Source organism: Rhinatrema bivittatum, chromosome 2 (genome assembly GCF_901001135.1).
Source record: "Rhinatrema bivittatum chromosome 2, aRhiBiv1.1, whole genome shotgun sequence".
Taxonomy (NCBI): Eukaryota; Metazoa; Chordata; class Amphibia; order Gymnophiona; family Rhinatrematidae; genus Rhinatrema; species Rhinatrema bivittatum.
In genome coordinates this window covers 480,633,762-480,656,093 of record NC_042616.1, presented here as the reverse complement: position 1 = coordinate 480,656,093, position 22,332 = coordinate 480,633,762, and the positions used below count along the sequence as shown (strand labels likewise).

Sequence of the window (22,332 nt, the reverse complement as noted above, 5' to 3'; positions counted from 1 at the left end):
CTGTTTCCCAACCAGTGTGCCAGGGCACACTGGTGTACCTTCAGACCTGATTAGATGTGCCACAGAAAAGCCACCACTTCCTGATGCTCAGAACAAGGCCAGGACCTTGTAGTAAGGTGGCTGTTAAATCTGTAGGAGCTCATTTCTAACAATGTGAAATCATACATGCCTTAGCTACAGCACGAGCCCCTGGACTGCTGTCATTAATGGGTAGCATGCAGGGCATGTTAGCTGGGTCCCACTTTGTGCAGCACACAGTACCCTCCTCATCTGAGACTCCTCCATTGAATCCTTCCGGCCTCTGATCCTGAGTGAGATGGGGAGAGGGTACACTGAGCACTGGATGTGATTTGCTCTGAATGTTGGGAGTAGTAGTACTAGGCAGTGAAGGAGCTCTGGCAGCCACATGTGGCAGCCAAGATAACTTATTTAGCCAAGTTCCTGCACCACCCCAATGTCTTTCTTCTCACCCTTTGTTTTAATTTTGGAAGCGAGATTAATTAAAGCCATCATTTTGGCCATATAAGTCCTCTTTATATCCGCAGTGCCTGATCCATGGAGGTGGGTGTGCCACACATTTTTGTTAAAGTAGGGCTCAAAAAGGTTGAAAAACACTGATCTAATCTGCAAGTTGAATGATATTAGGCCCACAAGTTTGTGAGCCAGAACCAAGAATCTTGAATTTTAGTTGAGCCAGTCACATCTATACTGTGTGTCTGTGATTTATGGGTTGCATAAAATCACTGAGCATAACATTATATAAATCATAAAATTGTAATTTTGATAAGCATCTAATGGAAGAAGCACTTAATGCTATTCAATTTGAAAACATTAAAAAATGGGAACAAGATGGCCGCAAGTCGCTAGACGCTCTACTGCTATGGTCCTCTTCACTTGTTAGTTTCCTGCTCTGCTTTTCTTCATGGCTCTAAAGAGGAAGAAGAAAGTCAGGGTTTTCCCCACTGAGCCCTCCTTACTTCCTGGCCAGCAGTCTATTATTTCCTATGCGTCTATCGTGGACCCCCTGCAATCTCCTGGTGGTGTGCTCTGCACTGCAACATTCGACGAGGGAACGTCGGTGATTCCAGGGAACCAGGTTTCCCTCAGCCCCAGGGAACAATCTCTACTGCCAGCAGACAGATGCATGCTCACTGATGATACTGTCAGAGTGCCAGCAAGTGATTCTCTGCCGGCGTTTGTGCGGGTGGGAGCTGAAAGTGCCTCTTCACCTACCATTTCATCTCTCCTTGTCTCTGGTGATACTGTAGCTACTCACTCCATCTTTTCCTGTTTGCCCTCTGACAACGTTGGTTTGGGAAGAGGCCAATTTTCTCCTTCAGCGGCTTCAGTTTTTTTGGCGGTTCCACAGCTGCAGGTCTCGATCCAGATGCCAGCTAAGCTGATGGTTATAACTTTGGAATCTCTCTGGGAAACTTTGGAGAACTTTTCCAAGATTTTGTCCACCTCTGTTCCCAAAGGGACTTGGTAATTTCTAAACTGGATCTCATGGCTTTGCAGCATGATAGCTCTATTCAAGAGCACTCCAGGCAACTCAAAGCTGTTCAACAAGATATTGGGAAGATTCATGCAGTCCAATCTTCTTCCATACGGGACACTGGTACTTTATCTCATAGGTTGGAATTGATGGAGAAATTTTCTCATCAGCTTAATCTCAGATTTTTTAATTTGCTCAAGGTTTTGGGTGAACTTCCATCTGTTACCTTAAAGAACTATTTTCATCAAGTTCTAGATATTCCATTTGAAGAATCTCCTCCTATAAATAAGCTAACTTTTCTCCCATCTTCTCCTTCTGTGAATCCTTTAGCTGGGAATCAATTCCTCCCTTTCACCCTCACAGAATTTCTTGAATCATCCGGTCAGGAAATAATTGACAGAGCTACTTTGCTTGTGTCTTTTATATCCAAATTTCTGAATTGGATCTTTCTAAACTAATGTCACTGTATTTTCGGAATCTTAATTCTCCATTTTATGGGTAAAATCTGCACATTTTTCCTGGTATTTCCAGGCCTACTCAGCAAAAGAGGAAGGGTGTTTTAGCGCTCAGGAAGGATACTCTTCATTTAGGTGCTTCTTTCGTTTTTACGTTACCCTTGCAAATGTTTTGTTAAGTTACGATCTTATTCTTTTTGTTTATTCACTCCTGTACAGCTACAATATTTTCTTAATGCTAGGAAAATGATCACTTCTTCTCCTGTCCCATCTGATTCTAAGTTATCTGAGTCTTTACTTGTTATTAGCCTTTCTATATTTTTTCTGTTTCTTTTTACTTCCCAGAATCACATCCCCTACTCTATTTGTTTCTTATCTATGGAGGGTTGACAATATTGAAAAATTCGCTTTCCTTGTATGTTTTATTTTCTTCAAGACAAGTGTACTACTGTGAATTATGATAGTTATTTTTTTTTGTTACTTGTTACTTGTTATTACCCCCTTTTCACTTTGTATAAAGACTTATGATGCATTGTATGTTTAAAAATTGCATAAATAAAAAAGTAAAATAAAATATTAAAAGATAATTTCTTTACCTTTTCCAGACCAGTAGAATTATCAGTGATATCATCAGGTAGCAATATGAGCATGCTGAGATCGTTGCTAACATAGGGAAGCAGAAGAATCAAGGCATCTAGCGAATCATCATGGTATATGTTACATTTATCTTTCTTGAACATCATCTGCACTGGTTTGCTTGTAGTCTATAGAAACGCGATGAAAACAGGGATAACATTACACAGTATACTATCAGAGACAAGTAATTGTTTTAATAAATTTAATATAGATATGAACACTTGAAATAAATTTGATTCCTTTTATTTAAAAGACCAGCACTGTGGATCTCTATCGGGCAAATTTAAAAACCCCCTCCTGCGCGTAAAATTCGGGGATTATGCACATGGCTGGGCCTTATGTGCACCATGTGTATTTTAGAAGGGTCCCGGCCACATGCGTAACCCCCGTTAAGTGCACAAGAGCCGGGCCTCAGCAAAGGGGAGGTCCAGGGGGGGAGAGGCAGGGCTGGAGGTGACCAGTACAGGGGCCATTTTGTATATTTCCTCTTCGACACTTTATCTATTTTAAATATGTGGCAATTAAATTGTAAGCTTTCAAGATGGGAAATAACACTGACACCAAGTTGTTTTTTGCTATCACATAATATAGGTACACCTCTTTCACCAGATGTGATCCATGAGATTCCTTTTCCGAATACAGAATACTTCATACAGGTATTATGCACAGTAGTTATTATAAATACTCACTTATGTACAAGCATTTATTTCATGTGTCTAATTTTACTTGGTTTTTACACAAATTTATTAGATGTTATTTTTGTCTATGCGTGTATTGTATTTATTCATATTTATTTTTTTCATTATTTATGTTATATCGTGTTGTCTCAACACATATATTTGTTTTTAAATGTTTTATGATTACATTTTTATATGTTTAAATTATAGTAGCCCCTGAGGCAGCTCTATCCATAGAGCGAAACTCGGCCAGAGTCGGGCTGATATACTGTGAAAATAAAGTTCTCTGACTATACACCGATCGCATTTTTCTTGGTCGCTACACAGCTATATTGGATCAACTTCTGGTTTGTTTTTATAACCAGAATTTTGTCAGTAATGCTTTCTGTCAGTTGTATTCTCTTATTTGTTGTCTACTTCTTCTAGCATTTTTTTCTCTCTCTCTGCATATGTGTTTTCTAAATTCTTAAAATTTTGACCTTTGTTTTCTTATTTTTATATTGATGACAACCAAGACTTTCTTCTTGTTTTCTTTGTCTCTTCCCATAATCTTCATAAAATTTCACTTGTCTCACCATTTCTCTTCTTGGATATTCTGCTTCTTATATTACCTTGATTTTCACCCTCAACAACTCCCTCTGATTTCATCAACATATCTCTTATTAAATCCTTTCTCTTTCATCTATTCCATCTGTACTGCGTTCATCCCTTCCAGTCCTCTGAATCAGCCTTAGCCCTCTCACTAATTCTAATTATTTCAATAAGATGATTGCTATATGTTTCTAGCAAATATCTGTATTCTGTTTTGATTCAATGAAGTATATTTACATACCTTGCTCAATCTAAAACGTTTTTCTTTTGTGTTTGACTTCTTAAATGTATTTGCCCAGTTTCCATGGAAGTAGATGGCATTGACTAACACCATTGCAGTAAGTGAGTTAACAGAGCCTTCAGGCAAAAGATTGTTGATTTTACCTTTCGGAAATATAAAAAAGCATACTTAATTTTAGATTGTGTGATTAGAGCTCCTAAAAGTCACATACCATTTTCTATGAATGTATAATTTAATAAAATATTTACACAAGTACTACCTTTTATTCTCCCTGTAAGTTTAGAGGTTGATGTCAATAACAATAAAACTAATCAACTAAATTATAATTGCATACACTTGTGTGTGCAACTCTTAAACAAAAAAAGGAAAAATGGACATTGTCAATTTTTTAAATATTCTGTCTTTCCATGTCATCCTTTAGGAAACTAATGGAAAGTAAAACACTGGATATCATAATACCTCTGTATTGATTCACTGTGGGGTAGATTTTCAAAGGGGTACGCGTGTAAGATACGCGCGTACCCCCCGAAAACCTAGCCCAAACCCCCCCTGCGCGCGCCAAGCTTATTTTGCATAGGCTCGGCGGCGCGCGCGTAAGTCCCGGGGCTTGCATGGAGGGGCGTGTCGGGGGGCGTGCCGAGAGTGACGTGGCGTTTCAGGGGCGTTTCGAGGGCGTATCCGGGGACGTGGTTCCGGCTCGGGGGCGTTCCGGGGGCATGACAACGGCCCCTGGACCAGCCCCCGGACCGGAACATGGAGCGCGGCAGCTGGCCTGGCACACGCAAAGTTATGCCTGCTTCGAGCAGGCATAACTTTCGTGATACAGGTAGGGGGGAGGTTTAGATAAGGCCGGGGGGGGGGGGGGGTGGGTTAGGTAGGGGAAGGGAGGGGAAGGTGGGGGGAGGGCGAAGGAAAGTTCCCTCCGAGGCCGCTCCGATTTCAGAGCAGCCTCGGAGGGAACGAGGCAGGCTGCGCGGCTCGGTGTGCGCAGGCTGCCAATTTTGGGCAGCCTTGCGCGCACCGACCCCGGATTTTAATGGATACACGTGGCTACGCGCGTATCTATTGAAATCCTGCGTACTCTTGTTCGCGCCTGGTACGCGAACAAAAGTACGTGTGTGCGCAGATTTATAAAATCTGACCCAGCGTACCTGCACTTGAGTATTGTGTGCTCTTCTGGTCATCCCATCTCCAAAAAGATAAAGCAGAAACAGAAAAGGTACAGAGAATGGTGACCAAAATGATAAAGGTATGGAACAGATCCCCTATAATGAAAGGCTAAACAGGTTAGGGCCCTTCAGCCTGGAGAAGAAGCAGCTGAGAGGAGATATAATAGAGGTCTATAAGATCTTGAGTGGGATAGAACAGGTAAAACAGGGAATGGTTATTTACCCTTTCAAATACCACTAGGACTAGGGACACTCCATGAAGGTAATAGGTAGCACATTTAAAACAAATTATAGAAAGTATTTTTTCACTCAGTGTGGTGAAAGCAGTTAGCATAGTTGGATTTAAAAAAGAGTTTAAACAAGTTCTTAGAGGAAAAGTCCATAAATTATTATGTCATACAGACACAAGAAAGCTACTTCTTCAATTTTCCTACATTAAGTGAGGGGGGGGAGAGAGAGAGAGAGAGAGAGAGAGAGAGAGAGAGACTAGCTATAATGCCCCCATACTAGATAGGTATTTATATCTCTCTGGGAAGCCCACCTAGTCACTCGAGGTGAAGTTTAGGTATTAGTGTAGGGGTTAGGGGCCACTTTGACATTCAAAGTGAGACGTTCGAACAGAACAGTTCTCTCTTGTGAAGATTTGATGACCTTCGGAGTGAGGAAACTCACCCAAAGATGAGATTTGTGCAATGTTCTCTCAATCTAGCTTGACGGACTCTATAAGATAGCGCTTCACATTGGTATAAGCGCAAATTGCGATAAACTGCCTATTACCATAAAACACGCCCCTTTTTCTATTGTATGTGATATTTAGTGCATTTTGATAAATCCAGGCCAAGGACAGGCTAATTCTTACTCCATAAAACATTTATCGGAGAACCTAAACTGACAACTCATAGATCTTATTGGAGAAATTTTTGGAGACAAAAATAAACTAGAATAAAGTCTATGAACTGTGTGACAGATTGATTGAAGCCTTCTTTGAATAGTTTGCTGATCCAGGTGAAATAGCAATGCTTTCTGTGTGTTCTTGGAGCAGGAGTTGCAGGCTTAGCTGAGAACTGCTGTCTTAAATGCAGGGTTAATACACGGTGGAGTCCAATTTCTTACAGTATCAGCTTCCTGCTCTAAACTTAATCAGGCAAGCAGAAGTTACAAACCTTCACCACATTTCTCCCGGCTCCCTGTACTCCACGTGGCGGTCGGGACGCTGCCGACCAGCACTCCGATCTTGGGTCTCTCTAGTCGCGCGCACACGCTACCTGCCCTGCTTTTAAAGGGACCATGGCGGGAACTCCGGGTTCGTCCTCACCTGATGACATCATTGACCCGGGATATTTAAGCCCCACCTGTAGCCTTTACTAACCGACTTGGCAATGAGTTCCATGGTTTCTTTTGGTGCCATACTCTCTCCTTGGACCGATTGTTCCTGTCATCGGACCTCTGCAGTTCTCCTTCCGGGTTCCTCTCTCAGCGCTTCCCGCTCCATGGGCCCTGGCTCAGCACAATCTACTGGACTCTTTCCCAGCACTTCCCGCTCCTCGGGACCAGGTTCAGCGCAACCTAATGGGACTCTCTCTCTCAGTGCTTCCTGCTCTGCGGGTCCTGGTTCAGCGCAACCTAACCTGGAGTTCCACCCAGTGCTTCACGCTCCTTGGGGTCAGGCTCAGCGCCAGTCTACTTGTGAGTTCCAACAGCAGTGCCCGCTGCTCCTGGGAATCGTCACGGAACTCCTCCTTGAGAACTTTGGCTACTCTCTCCGGGAAGTGGCTCAGCGCAGTACAACTTCAGACTGGGCCTCAGAGCTCCGCTCCTTGGGGCAGCCCTCTATGCTGCTACTACAGAAGATGTTGCCACCGCCTGCCGTGTCCCAGACAGTAACCCGGCACTGCTACTCTTCAGGCACCGGCTACAGCGGGTTCCCCGCTCTAGCCCTTATCCAGTGTATTACAGTTTGTGTCTCCGCATCTGCACCTCCTCTCCTCGAGGCCACTCCCACGTGGTCCTGCTCTACTCCCTTCAGAGCTGCAGTGGCCTTGCACTCCCTGGGACTCTTTCTCCTCCTCCCTACAAGAGTGCTCCTGCCTCGAACTGTGCCTCATCTCCCTGACACTCTCTGCACTCAGTCGCCTACCCTCTCCGGGACCAGCTACACAGAGGTGCTTCTAAGTCCTGCCAGCCCCGGCACCCAAGGGCTCAACCTGCGGGGAACGAGGGTCAGCACAGGTGAAGGTCCAGCTTGCCTCTGTTCCCAGCAGCCTTGCCTCCCTACGGTGGGGACCTGTGGGGCCCAACCCTTCAGGTAGCAACAAACCCACCTCGGGCCAAGGGTCCTCAATTCCTAACACAATATATTTGAATTTAACATGAAGAAGATTGAAAAGTAAGGTAATTTTATTCCAGTGGGTGGATTCTGAAGTGGGACACAAAATAGGTCACTGATGATATCACAATTAGATAAAATGTGCCAATTGTGAATAGATCTTGAAAGTTAAACTTAATTTAATTATGCTTTGCATTTTTTCTGCCTTTCACAGCTTAAATGCTGTTCAGTTTCCAACCTACACATGTTGAAAAGACGACTAAATCACTGACTATGGAACTGATACTGTTTGGGTGAACAATTAATTAGGCTGTGATGTACATATTCTTAATGACGTAAAATAAATTTAACACAGTCATCCCTACATTGGCACACATTTCATGTGCAACAAGAAAGCCTATATAGTGAAAACAAAGAATTGGGTTTTTTTCTCTCTTTCTTAATATCCTCTTCCAGCATATTTCCTGTAGTGGTCACTGGTAGGAGGACCATGTGGCTTTCCTTTTACATGTTCCTTTTTCTATTTCTATTCTGACAAAAATAATAGAAAACAACCAGCAATCCGGACACTAACAGAGTCACAATAAAACTCCAGTTAGGAACTGTATCTCATATAACAGGTCAGTACTTGTGGCCTGGCCTGGACTACTGTCTGATTGCCAGGAACACCTGCACCGCCAGACTCTTGCAGGAAAATTAATCTTTTATTTTCTTATTGAGGGGCCAATGTACTAAGCCACAAATATTTTCACAAATGCAATACCGCATAAAAACAGCAAATAATGTGCATAATCATATTAGCACATTTTAATGTATGCTATTTTCCGTGCTTTAGCTCACATCATTTTCTGTTTGTGAAAGCATTCACACAAATTGTGCAAAATCATTAATGAGCTGAAGAATCATGAAATAAGCTCATTAATGATTTGGGTAAAGTAAAATTCATTCCAGAAAATCATGCAAATCGTCAGTTACTGGTGAAAATATCTACACATTGAGGAGGTGTAGATACTTTTCTTTGTTTAGATAAAGTCCACATTTTTATATGGACTTTATCACAATAAAATGCTGCAAATCTTATTTGAATAACTTAAGAAGATAATTTTGTAATGTTGTACATAAGTTAACTAGCAAATAGGCACATAAGTTACACCATATCTTCCTACACTCACTTATACCTGTATTTAATGTGTGAAAATGTCTTGGAAAAATTTAAAAGCATATTTTAAATTTTCAGATGTATGTGTGTAAGGGAAAACTCTTCACAACTGCTCCCATGGAAGCACTTCTGCTCAGTCTGGGTAAACCTATGCATGAACAGCACATCCACATGCATTGGCTGGACAGTTTTTAAAAAAGCCCATTTCTGAAGGTTAAACTTTTGAAAATTACCTTCCCTATGAGCTGGTATTGTAAGGAAAAATTGTTTTTTGCAGTTCTGGATGACTTCTGTAGACAGTCTCACAGATCAGCTCTTCTCCAGGTAACCCCACAGTTCCACTCCCTGCAATAGCAAGGCCTTCCAGACAATACAAGAAAGACCTATATAGGTTGACTTAAGCCCTGTGCTGCAACCAAACATCCTTTGCTACTGCATCCTGTTCAGACTGCTATGTCCAAGCAGCAGACTTGCCAGCCTGCTTACACGGATATCTTCAGCCACAGTTGCCAAGTTATCCAGTTCCAGGAAGATTTTCATGGCCAGTCTTGGTTTTAAACTTGCATCTCAAAGCAGTGTAGAATTTGTGGTCCCTTATTCTATTCATTGAAATCAGTAGAGATGGCAGTCCTTGGTTTAGGCAGGGCTCATCCAGTCAGACTGCTGCCTCTCCTGGCAGCCTTATGGCCTTCTGATGTCTGCCATTTGCTGCCTGCCTGGCAGTCTATCTTTTAGGAGAAAACTGCTCTCTCTAAGCAACTCTTTAATTAGTTCCATCTGTATCTCCAACTGGCCTCATATTCCAACTTGATCATCAGTACCTTTCTCCTGGTTGGCTTTATGCTAACATTTTCTGGGACTACAACTCACAGAATACTGTTTTTTAAAGCAACATTACCTTTGGGGTCCTCTTTACTATGCCCTCTCTATCTCCAGTGAGATACTTTCTCTACATTTGTAGGCTGCTCTAACGTGTGTGAAGAATCCACTTTATCACATACCTATATTATTTATTTTAAGATAATTTATGAACAACAATAGATTTATTTAATATAAATGTTTTTCCATAGAGAATGTCCTATTTGAATAAGGTTCTAAAAATCAGATTTAAGAAGCATGCAAAATTAGGCAAAAAAAAATTGCAATCAGCTTGAAAATCAGTTTACTTGCATAATCTTGAAATAGTACATTTTATTCCCAAGACTTTGATTTCCTGTAAGAGTTGGAAGGAAAAAACTTCACAAAATAATTATTATGTAAGCACAACTATAAAAAGTACTGTGCCTAATCTTAAAATTTAGCTCTCGGGGGCAAAAATGCCACATTGCTTTTTGGATACATTTTTGCTTACATAATGTTCTCTGAAGAAAATTGTTTCTCTCCCAGAAATTATGGTGTTGTTTTGTTTTTTTTTCCACAAAAATTGAGAGTGGATAACAGGCAGGCCAGTATTAGAGAAATGAATGGGATCACAATGGTAGCCACGGAGTTAGGTACAGGGCGAGTAAAAGCTTTCCAAAAGTAAACTCCTCTACAGGTTGGGTAAGCTTGGGAATGGATTCTTTGGTTCTGAAATGGGTTAGAAAAAGTGGATGAGTAATAAGCAAGAAAGGGTGCTGGCGAATGGAATTCATGCCAAGGAAAAGAGGGCGACCAGCAGATTTTTGCAAGGATTTGTACTGGGGCCAGTTCTTTTCTAGAAGGAAAGGTGCCTGTACTCAGATGCAGGGCCATCCTTAAGGGGGAAGGGAGAAGAAATCTAGGCAACTACAGAGTGGCCCCTCTTCTTCCCCCCCAGTAGCTCTGCTCCCTGCAAGTGACTGCAGAGTTTGGTCACAGAATAATCCTTCCCCATTCCCATCCTCCCTCCCGTTGGCAGGAGACATAAGAGACCAATGCATTTACCTGCTGGTGCCTCTTCTGCCACTGTCTTGGCATGGGAAAAGCACCAATGAGGGAAGGAGGTTGAAACAGACAGATACAATTATGGTGCTTTTTCCTCTCTTTTTCTCTGCTCCCTCCCTCACTCCCTACTGGCCTAATTCACTGCCTTTTCTTTGATCTGCATCTTTACCTCCCTCCCCCCATCCCCTTATATTTTACCCATCTCTACCTCACTTCATGTGTCTGACAAAGTGGACTCTGACCTCAAAAGCACATGCCTCAATAAACTGGTTCATCTATAATGTGCCACCTGCCTTGTGTCAGTTTTGCTACACCAGACTAATATGGCTATCCCTCTAAATATCTGAACCCCTTGGAGAGCTGTATATGACAGGGAGTAAAGTACTACAGAGCTCCAAATAGGAAAGTGATCCAGGGATATTCAACCTCATGGCCTGATTGCCAAAACTACTACAAGGTGGTGGGGAGAACCAATGACATCCTCTGGTGCATAGGAAGAGATACAACCAACAGAAAACAGGAGGTGAGACTATTTTTGTGTAAATCATTAGTAAATCCTTGGAGAACTGCATCAAATTTTGAAAGCTGCCACTACCTAAATTGCAGAAGCAGGCCACAAGATGGTTCTAGGGTTAGATTATGCTGTTCAATTTTAAAAGACTTGCTCGTGTAAAAAGGCCCATATAGTCGAGTATAGAGGCCGATCGTGCACAAAGAAAAATTGGTTCTTACCTGCTAATTTTCGTTCCTGTAGTACCACAGATCAGTCCAGACTCCTGGGTTTTGCCTCCCTTTCAGCAGATGGAGACAGAGAAAGTTTTGCTGACACTGCCATGAAACCTGGAGTGCTACCTGCAGTCCCTCAGTATTGACCTGTACCTAAGTCAAGGTACCAATAAGCGTAACTACAAGAAACATAATCATGTCCCCCTGAATGAGCAGTCGGAAGTGGAACCTTATCATGAAAAAGAACCTTTCCAACCTTAACAACGTGAGAAACTAATGAAACCTCTGCCATTCTTCAGTCCAACTGCAATAATAGATCGAGTGGACTCTCCAGTTCTCCCCATGTCAATTGGGCGGGACTCTGGACTGATCTGTGGTACTACAGGAACGAAAATTAGTAGGTAAGAACCAATTTTCATTTTCCTTTCCCTGTACATACCCAGATCAGTCCAGACTCCTAAGATGTACGCATGCTTCCTTAAACAGGGTGGGGCAGCGAGAGTCCCGCTCGAAGTACACTTTCACCAAAGCCCATGTCTTCCGGATCCTGGGCATCTAAATGATAATGCCTGGTGAAAGTGTGCAATGATTTCCATGTAGCCGCCCTACAAATCTCTTGTGGCGATACTTGCTCACATTTGGCTCAAGATGCCATCTGTGATTGAGTAGAGTGAGCCCTTAAACCCTCAGGGGTAGGACAACCTAGACAGATGTATGCCAAATCTATCACTTCTTTCAACCACCGCTCTATGGTGGACTTTGAAGCCTTTTGTTCTTTTTTTGCACCACTGCATAGCACAAAAAGATAATCTGAGAGTCGGAAGCTATTAGTGACTTTGAGATATTGCAAAAACGCCCACTTTATATCCAAGAGTTATAACTCCCTTGCGTGAGGAGCCGCCGCATCCAGGTTTGGAAAGGCCAGAGGTTCTACTGATTGACTCAAAAAAGGATCCCTACATAACAGATCCTGAAGTTCCAAAATCCTTCTAACGGAATAAATTGCCACCAGAAAAACAACCTTTAACGTGAGATCTTTCATAGTTGTCTTTCTAAGAGGCTCAAATAGAGCCACACCCATCCCCTTGAGGACCAAGTTAAGGCTGCAGGAGGGACACTACTTCCACACTGGAAGAAGCAAATTTTTCGCCCCCCTGGAGAAAATGCACCACATCAAGATGTGCAGATATGGCCACTCCCTGCACCTTGCCATAAAGTTAGCCCAGCGCCATCACCTGTCCTCTGAGGGAGTTAAAGGCCAAACCCTTCACCAACCCTCATTTGAAGAAGGTCAAAATGTGCGCCACAGATGCTCAAGTAGGTTCAACACCCTGCTCTGCGCTCCAAGTCTCAAAAACTCTCCAGACCCTCACATAGGCTAAGGATGTTGAAGTCTTCCTAGCTTGCAGCAGAGTAGAAATGACATCCTCCAAATATAATTTCCATCTTAAACACATTCTCTCAAAAGCCAAGCTGCAAGACAGAAGATCTGAAAATATGGGGCCTTGGTGCGGAAGCTTTGGTAAATGGGCGAGATGCATCGGCCCATCCATTGATAAATTGACCAGATCCACAAATCATGGCCACTGAGGCACTCTGGCGCCACTAGAAACATCTTGCCCAAATGAATCTCTATTCGCTATTGCTACAACACTTTGCCCACAAGCCGCAATGGCAGAAACATGAACAGGAGAACACTTTGCAGCCATGGAAGGCATTAACCCGTTCTGTGACAGAAGAAGTGCGAAGCCTTGGCATTTCACTGAGTAGCCATATCTAAGACAACTTGATTAATAGCAGTTAATGGACTTCTCCTCCAAGAACGTATCCACATCTTTTTTAAACCCAGCTACACTAACTGCACTAACCACATCCTCTGGCAGCAAATTCCAGACTTTAATTGTGCATTGAGTGAAAAAGAATTTTCTCTGATTAGTTTTAAATGTGCTACATGCTAACTTCATGGAGTGCCCCTTAGCCCTTGTATTATCTGAAAGAATAAATAACCGATTCACATTTACCCGTTCTAGACCTCTCATGATTTTATAGACTTCTATCATATCCCCCCTCAGCCATCTCTTCTCCAAGATGACCAGCCCTAACCTCTTTAGTCTTTCCTCATAGGGGAGCTGTTTCATCCTCTTTATGATTTTGGTCACTCTTCCCTGTACCTTCTCCACTGCAACTTTATCTTTTTTGAGATGCGACAAGCAGAATTGTACACAATACTCAAGGTGCGGTCTCACCAGGGAGCAATACAGAGTCATTATGACATTTTAGTTTAATTCACCATTCCCTTCCTAATAATTCCTAACATTCTGTTTGCTTTTTTGACTGCCACAGTACACTGAGAAGACGATTTAAATGTATTGTCCCCTATCTTGCCTAGATCTTTTTCCTGGGTGGTAGCTCCTAATATGGAACCTAATATCATGTAACTACAGCATGGGTTATTTTTCCCTTTATGCATTACCTTGCACTTGTCCACATTAAATTTCATCTGCCATTTGGACACCCAATCTTCCATTCTCACATGGTCCTCCTGCAATTTATCACAATCCGCTTGTGATTTAACTACTCTGAATAATTTTGTATCATCTGCAAATTTGATTACTTCACTCATCATATTCCTTTTTAGATCATTTATAAATATATTGAAAAGCACTGGTCCAAGTACAGATCCATGAGGCATTTCACTGTTTACTCTTTTCCACTGAGAAAATGTTATCAGCAAGTTACCCCCATACTTATTTATTTTTCAAGACCGCAAAATTCTGTTATGGAGTCTCAGTTTAGTGGACCCTTGGGCCGACCTGCAGGAGACTGGGAGGAGCCCGTAGGAGCCCAGCCACTGGGACTTAGGTGGCTTCACCCTTGGAAGGTGAAGCCCCCCCGGGAGGAGGTCGTAGGGGCCCGGCCACTGGGACTTAGGCGTGTAGTGGATAAAGACCGGTAACTAGAACCAGACTAGGACAGTAGCAAGTACTGTAACGGGACTCGGTTTCTGGAACCAGACAGGAACTGAGGCAGGACTCGGGTACTGAAACCAGACAGGAACTGAGGCAGGACTCGGGTACTGGAACCAGGCAGGAACTGTAGCAGGCAAGCAGGAACGGAGTGAGTAGCAAGGCAGGTCACTCCGGGGCACAACGCAACAGGGAACCAGGAGGTAAGCCCGTTGCAAGGCGAAGACTGAAGGTCCGCGGTCGGCTTATCAAGGCTGCGGTGTCTGATGTCAGGAACTGGGCGGAGTCACCCTTGGCGGGAAATTACCTAGAAAAGCGTCTGAGTGGCGCGTGCGCGCGCCTAGGAGCAGGACATCCATGGGAGGCTTTCCAGTGGTGCGGCCCCCGCGGGGACACCATCAAACAGGCCGCAAACCAGCCCTCCAGAAGCGGGAACCGGTCCAGGAGCTCGGAGGTAAGGGTCTGGCTACAGTGCTCGCGGCCAGAACCGTAACAAAATTCAATGTCCTTGTTGGTTGCTGTCCGAAATGAATTCCCCTTTTCCTCTTTTCCCCCTGATGTTAATGCAGAGAGCAATAATGAGTTGCATTGACAGTATGAAGGTTTATTGGTTAAGCATAGTAACTGCCATGCCAGCAAGTTACCCCCATGCACTCTTTTCCTCATTTCCATCCTATAGACTTTAGGGATCCACAGTGTGTATCCGATGCCCCTTTGAAATCTTTCACCATTTTGTTTCCACTACCTCATCTGGAAGGTCATTCCAGGCATTCACCACCCTCTCCATGAAGAAATATTTTCTGACATTGGTTCTGAGTCATCCTCCCTGGAATTTCATTTTGTGACCCCTAATTCTACTGATTTCTTTCCAACGGAAAAGGTTTGTCGATTGTGCACCATTAGAATCTTTCAGGTGTTTGAAGGTATGTATCATTCTCTCTACTCCTGGTGTGTCCACTCTGTTGCAGATCTTCTGCAAATAGGCAAAATTTATCTTCTATCCCTTCCGCAATGTCACTCACAAAGATGTTGAACAGGACTGGTCCCAATACCGATGCCTGTGGCACTCCACTTAACATAGCTCTCTCTTCAGAGTAGGTTCCAGTTACCATCACACAGTCTTCTATTCATCAACCAGTTTGTAATTCATGCCACCACCTTGGTGCTCATTCCTAAGCTTCTCATTTTATTCACAAGCCTCCTATGCAGGACCATATCAAAAGCTTTGCTAAAATACAAGTAGATCACATCAAGCACTCTTCCTCAATCCAATTCTTTAGTCATCCAATCAAAAAAAATTAATCAGATTTGTCTGACAGGACCTTTCCCTGATATATACATGCTGCTTCTGGTCCAGCAATCCTCCTGAGTGTAGATAGTTCACTAGCCTTTCCTTCAGCAGAGTCTCCTTTACTTTTCCCACCACTGAGGTGAGGCTTACCGGCCTATAGTTTCCAACCTCCTCTGCTCCCACTCTTGTGAAGCGGGACCACCACTTTTGTCCAATTACTCAGCACCACTCCCATTTCCAGGGATCTATTGAACAGATCGTGCAGCAGACCTGCCAGCACATCTCTGAGCTCCCTCAGTATCCTGGGATGAACCTCATCAGGCCCCATGGCTTTTTCCACTTTCAGTTTTCCTAGCTCTTCCCATACAATCTCTTCTGTAAACAGTGTTTCATCTAGTCCACTCCACTCCATGTCTTGTTAACTAGTGAAGGTTCTTCTCCAGGGTCTTCTGAAGTATTTAATATTTCTGCCATTTCCTCGTCTCTTTCCACACATTGATCCTTTTCACCTTTCAATTTCACTATACCATTTTGGAACTTTATCCTTTCTCTGATGTATCTGAAAAATGTTTTGTCACCTCGGTTTACCTCTTTGGCAATCCTTTCTTCCACCTGATTTTTCTCTTTCTTGATTGTTTTCTTTCTCTCCCTCAGATTCACCAGATATTCTTCCTTGTGTTCCTCTTTTTGGGATCCTTTATATTTCTTGAATGCTATTCTTTTTGATTTTATTTTATCAGCGACCTCCTTTGAGAACCAGAAAGATTTCTTATTTCTCTTGCTTTTGTTTACTTTTCTAATATATAGATTAGTTGCCTTTGTAATTGCTCTTTCTTGTTTGGCCACTGTTGTTCCACCTTTCTCATTTTCTCCCAGTGTTCTAGTACTCCCTCCAGGTACTTCCCCATTTCAACAAAGTCTGTATTTTTGAAATTCAAAACTCGGGTCTTTGTGTGACTTCTCGGTACCCTATTTGCAATACAAAACCATACCGTTTGATGATCACTGGAGCTGATGTGGACCACCTGGACATTAGAGACATTATCCCCATTAGTGAGCACTAAGTTGAGTATAACTCCCTCCCTCGTGGGTTCTATTACCATTTGTTTGAACAGAGCCCCTTGCAGGGTATCCACTCTCTCTCTACTTCTGTTAGATTCCACAGAAGGAATTCTCCAGTCTATGTGTGGCAGATTAAAATCTCCAACAATCAACACTTCTCCATTATTTTCCACCTTTTGGATGTCTTCAGTCAGATCTCTGTCTATTTTATTTATTTATTTAAACACTTTTCTATTCTGCCTATACAAATTGTAGGTCTAAGCGGCTTACAAATATAATGCACATAATCAAATTTTAACATATAAAAGTATTCAAAAAATAAGAATAAAACAAGTAGATAATAAATAGAAATTAAAAACAAACATAATAGTACAGCATAAAAATAAAAAAACAAGACAGGAAAAGGCTTTCATGTCTGATGATCAGTAAACACTAGAAAACATAGATATGTTTTTCTGGCCTTTTAAAATTCTCTTGTATTTGTAAGGAGTCGAATGGAATTTGGTAATGAGTTCCACAGTATAGGGCCTGCTATGGAGAAGGCAAGTTTTGGGGTTAAATCTAGTCTGGCTGTTTTGATATTTGGAGCCTGCAGATAGTTTTTGTTGATTGTACTTTTGTCTAGTTCTTCTGTATGGGGCGGATTTTAAAAGGAGCGCGAATAGCCTACTTTTGTTTGTGCTCCAGGCGCAAACAAAAGTACGCTGGATTTTAGTAGATACGCGCGGAGCCGCGCGTATCTGCTAAAAACCTGGATCGGCGCGCGCAAGGCTATGGATTTTGTATAGCCGGCGCGCGCCGAGCCGCGCAGCCTACCCCCGTTCCCTCCAAGGCCGCTCCGAAATCGGAGCGGCCTCGGAGGGAACTTTCCTTTGCCCTCCCCTCACCTTCCCCTCCCTTCCCCTACCTAACCCACCCGCCCGGCCCTGTCTAAACCCCCCCCTTACCTTTGTCGGGGGATTTACGCCTCCCGGAGGGAGGCGTAAATCCCCGCGCGCCAGCGGGCCTCTTGCGCGCCGGGCCGCGACCTGGGGGCGGGTACGGAGGGCGCGGCCACGCCCCCGGACCGCCCCGGGCCGTAGCCACGCCCCCGTACCCGCCCCCAAAACGCTGCCGACACGCCCCCGAAATGCCGCGACGACCGAGCCCGCCCCCGACACGCCCCCTCGGAGAACCCCGGGACTTACGCGAGTCCCGGGGCTCTGCGCGCGCCGGTAGGCCTATGTAAAATAGGCTTCCCGGCGCGCAGGGCCCTGCTCGCCTAAATCCGCCCGGTTTTGGGCGGATTTAAGCGAGCAGGGCTCTGAAAATCCGCCCCTATGTGTCAGAAGCCTGTAAACCACTCCAGTAAAAATGAATGCACCATCATCTTTTTTTAGGATGGCCCATAATGCTTCTTGTCTACCCCACCTTCCTTGTAGTTCAGTTGCTTGGATATTGTTTTTGACATAAAGAGCTACTCCTCCCCCTTTTCTGTCCTCTCTGTCTTTCCTTAGCAAGTTATAGCCCGGTATGGCCATATCCCAATCATGAGAATCTGTGAACCATGTCTCCATAACAGGAACAATGTCCAAGTCCGCCTCAACTAATTAGGACTTGCAGGTCTGGGATTTTATTGGCCAGACTACCAGCATTTGTGCTCATAGCTTTCCAGCTTCTTTTTGTCAGGTTACCGCTTGTCTTGGATTACTTTTGTGCATTATTCAGCTGACATTTTGGTATTAACTACTATAATTTTAACTTATATGAAGCTATAGGGATTTTAATTCTCTCTTCCCCTTTGCACTACTAAGATTCAAACTCAATAGTCCACATTTACTCAGCTTTTGAAGCTTGAAGCCCTTGTGGCCAGGAACTAACCAATAGCAGAATGGCAATTGAAACCTGAAATTCACTAGACTTTCTGGCTGCTGTGGGCTTGGAACAGACCCTCCCAAGACAGTCTGCCTGCTGTTAATCAGGATTCTTTAATTATTTAATCCTCTCTCGCCTTTAGCACTGCTAAGATTTAAACTCAATAGTCCACACTACCTGCCCCCAATAAGCCTTAAACTTGTGATGTAACTCTAACATTGCTCTCTGCTTCAATAGCAAGAGATAAGAGATAACGGGGAATTGGACTCAGACAGTAACCAACAAGGGCCCTGACTTTAATGGTTTGGGAAACTAAGTATGGAGGTAACTTGTATACCAGGCAGATGCCACCCCTGATGCTACCATTATAGGTGAGACCTGTATGGCGTGGCTGATACTACCATAAGCTTACTGGGCAGACTGGATGGACCGTTTGGACCTTTTCTGCCATCGTTTCTATGTTAATCCTACTCTCTGTTTTCTGTCTTTTAACCAGTTTGTAATCCACAAAAGGACATTGCCTCCTATCCCATGACTTTTTAGTTTTCTGTGAAGCCTCTCATGAGGGACTTTGTCAAACGCCTTCTGAAAATCCAAATACACTATATCTACTGGTTCACCTTTATCCACATGTTTATAAACCAATTCAAAAAAATGAAGCAGATTTGTGAGGCAATACTTCCCTTGGGTAAATCCATGCTGTGTTCCATCAAACCATGTCTTTCTATTATGCTCTGTGATTTTGATCTTTAGAATAGTTTCCACTATTTTTCCCAGCACTGAAGTCAGGTTCAATAGTCTATAATTTCCTGGATCGCCCCTGGAGCCCTTTTTAAATATTGGGGTTACATTGGCTACCCTCAGGTACAATGGATGATTGTAATGATAGGTTACAAATTTTAACTAAAAGATCTGAAATTTCATTTTTTAGTTCCTTCAGAACCCTGGGCTGCATACCATCTGGTGCAGGTGATTTGCTACTCTTTAGATTGTCAATCTGGCCTACTACATCTTGCAGGTTCACAGTGATTAGGTTCAGTTCATCTGACTCCTCACCCTTGAAAACCATCTCCGGAACTGGTATCTCCCCAACATCCTCATTAGTAAACACAGAAGCAAAGAATTAATTTAGTCTTTCTGCAATGGCCTTATCTTCCCTAAGAGCCTTTTTAACCCCTCAGTCATCTGACGGTCTAACCAACTCCCTCACTGATTTCTTGCAGTAGTAACTTTAAATGTGTCCATATACACACATAAATGGGCACACACGAGCAGTTTTGAAAGTTATCCTCATAGGATTTAAAAAGGCATATCCTAGAGAAGAGGAGGAAGAAGGAAGAAAGATATAACTGAGATATTTATATATCTCGTTTGTATAAATACATAAATGGTAAGCATTATTTGATTAAAAGGATGTTCTAGAACAAGGATTATGAAGCCAGGCTAGAAGGCAGTATACCCAGGAGTAATATAAGGTAGCATTTGAGAGAGGAAAGGGTAATAATCCATGGAACAAACTTCCGGTGGAATTAGTGGAGGCAAAACGGTATCACAATTCAATAAATCATGGGATAAGTACAGAGGATCCTTAATTGTTAAGAAAGCAAAAACAAAGGTAAGTAGGGCCAGTGGTTTTGGGGTAGAAAGAAAAAAGGAGTAAACTAGTTGGCTTTGTGATCCTTGTCTGTACAAAGACAAACAATAACCACAAAGCCCAGCTAGTTTACTCCTTTTCTTTTTCTATCCGAATACTGCCAACTCTACTTCACCTTTGGTTTTAGATTTGCTTCTTTAACAAGTAAGAATCCTTTATACTTATTCCATGATTTCTTGAATCCTGATACCATTCTGCCTCCACTCCTCCAGTGTAAGTTCTTCCATTACTATGTCATTAGCCTATGTTTCTTTGTTCGTACTTCTGGGATCTCAGAATCCTGTCAGACTATTCTTATGATACAACAGCATACTGCAGAAAGTAGAGAAACATAGAGACCTGGCTGATTCTTTATGGTCCTTCTCCAGGCTTTACGAGTTAGGACAATGGAACAAACATGCTATAATAAGCATGATAGCTGATTTGGTGCATGCTTGCTTATTCTAAATGTACAATCTTTTCTGGAAAATTTTAGTAAACAGGGAGATGCTGTTTGCTGCCTGTAAAATGTGGAGGCATCTCAGAAACTCTGCTGTTTTATACAGAAAACTATTGATTCTACTGTTGCTTCTGTTTCTCTTCCTGCTGCAACAATATTCCTCATCGAACTACTGTCAGAAATGCAACATCAAACCACTATCAGGGTAATTTGATCTTAGGCAAGAACACCGCTGTTTTACTCCACTGAAACATATGGGGAGGAAATGGACCCTGAAGCCATTTTCAATGAATCTAGAAATGTAAAGAGTTTGTTGCAACAGAGTTCCACTGTGTTCACCTTCTTACTAATCTTTCTCTATTTATTATAAATGCAATCAAAATTCTGTAGGCGCTCATGAAAGAAGTTTGACAATATAATGTAGGTTTATGTTGATCCTCTGGTACTTTTCATGGAGTACTGTAGGACAAAGCCCAGCTGTGCCTTGAAGGAGAGAAATATTAGTCTGTGGCTGTTTTGCACTTACTCGCAGTTTGTTTTTCAACCCAGGAATTAATTTCTTTTCTGGCGGTTTCTGCAGCTGTTGCAAAGTTAACAGCTTGTGGCTTTGCATTGTAGTATGTCTCAATGAGGTTTAAGTATTCCTTTAAGACAAAAAGTAAACAAATACAGGTTTTATAAAAGTACTCTGTTTAAAGGCTCTATTGATATGGTTCTAGGGCTGGAATCCTTCCATGACTCACATAAAAGTAAAGGAATGGTTCTAGAAGAGGTAGAAGAGTGTTAACTATTTGCTTTAGAATCCTAAAAAATATGAAAGAAAATTAGGCAAAGGCTTTGTGCACACAGTGTACGTGACAGGACAGAGAGAGAGAGTGCAAGAGAAATAAATTTAAATAAGAGGGCAAGTTTCAGCAGCCCGGGATCTGTACAGAATACACATGTACTTTGCAACATTTCCCAAAGGGAAACGACTCATGTGGTTTCCCTTTCAGAATTAACAGATGCATTGTGTGCACATGATAAAAGCGTCTGCAAATTGAGTGGGAGGCTGAGCAGGGGCAAATTAGTGTGCACACTGTTGGAAATTCCAAACAAATACGCCATTTTCCTCACTTGATCTCATCATGGCCACAGGAGCATCTCCTCCTTGCAATGTGGCTAAAAACATGCATACCATGGCAGCCGTTTGATTCAAGATGGTGCCACAGAGTCCTCATATGTAGCCACTAAAGCTCAAGAGGCAAGTATACATAATTTTGAGCTGGTGCTATTTTGATTACTTCTTCATATATAACTAATATGCTTGCGAAAATTGGGCATGCTTCCGATTTCTCCAATTTACAAAAGTCCCGATTTTGACACAGATTGTTCTGTCTAATGTTTATATAATGTTTATATCAATTGTGTGCATAATTACATTTATATTGAGATTAACAATTAAGTTGTTAGAATAAAAAAGTTTATTTTTTAATGGGTTAAAATTTATTTGAAACTGATTATATACTTACGCCTAGTATTTAACAACTGATGTAATAAAACCCATGTTTTCATTAGAGTTAAATTTTAGTGCGGGTTTTATTCAATGCATGTTAAAAACAGATCCTTCCCAGGATGCAGTAAGCTAATGGGATTCAAACTGAGTAAGAGTTAAAAAAAACTATGCTAAATGAAAAAACACGCTAA

General features: G+C 42.5%; 1 protein-coding gene across 1 annotated transcript in view; it reads right to left on the bottom strand.

Annotated features, from left to right (window-relative positions):
* Positions 1-22,332, bottom strand: part of LOC115085001 (serpin B10-like) — a 72,640-nt gene that overhangs the window by 23,934 nt on the left and 26,374 nt on the right. The window contains exons 5-7 of the mRNA XM_029590506.1: positions 21,173-21,290; positions 4,096-4,238; positions 2,547-2,714 (exon numbers count right to left, since the gene is read on the bottom strand). Of these exons, the coding sequence (XP_029446366.1) occupies positions 2,547-2,714; positions 4,096-4,238; positions 21,173-21,290 (429 nt within the window). The remainder of the gene's footprint in view (positions 1-2,546; positions 2,715-4,095; positions 4,239-21,172; positions 21,291-22,332) is intronic.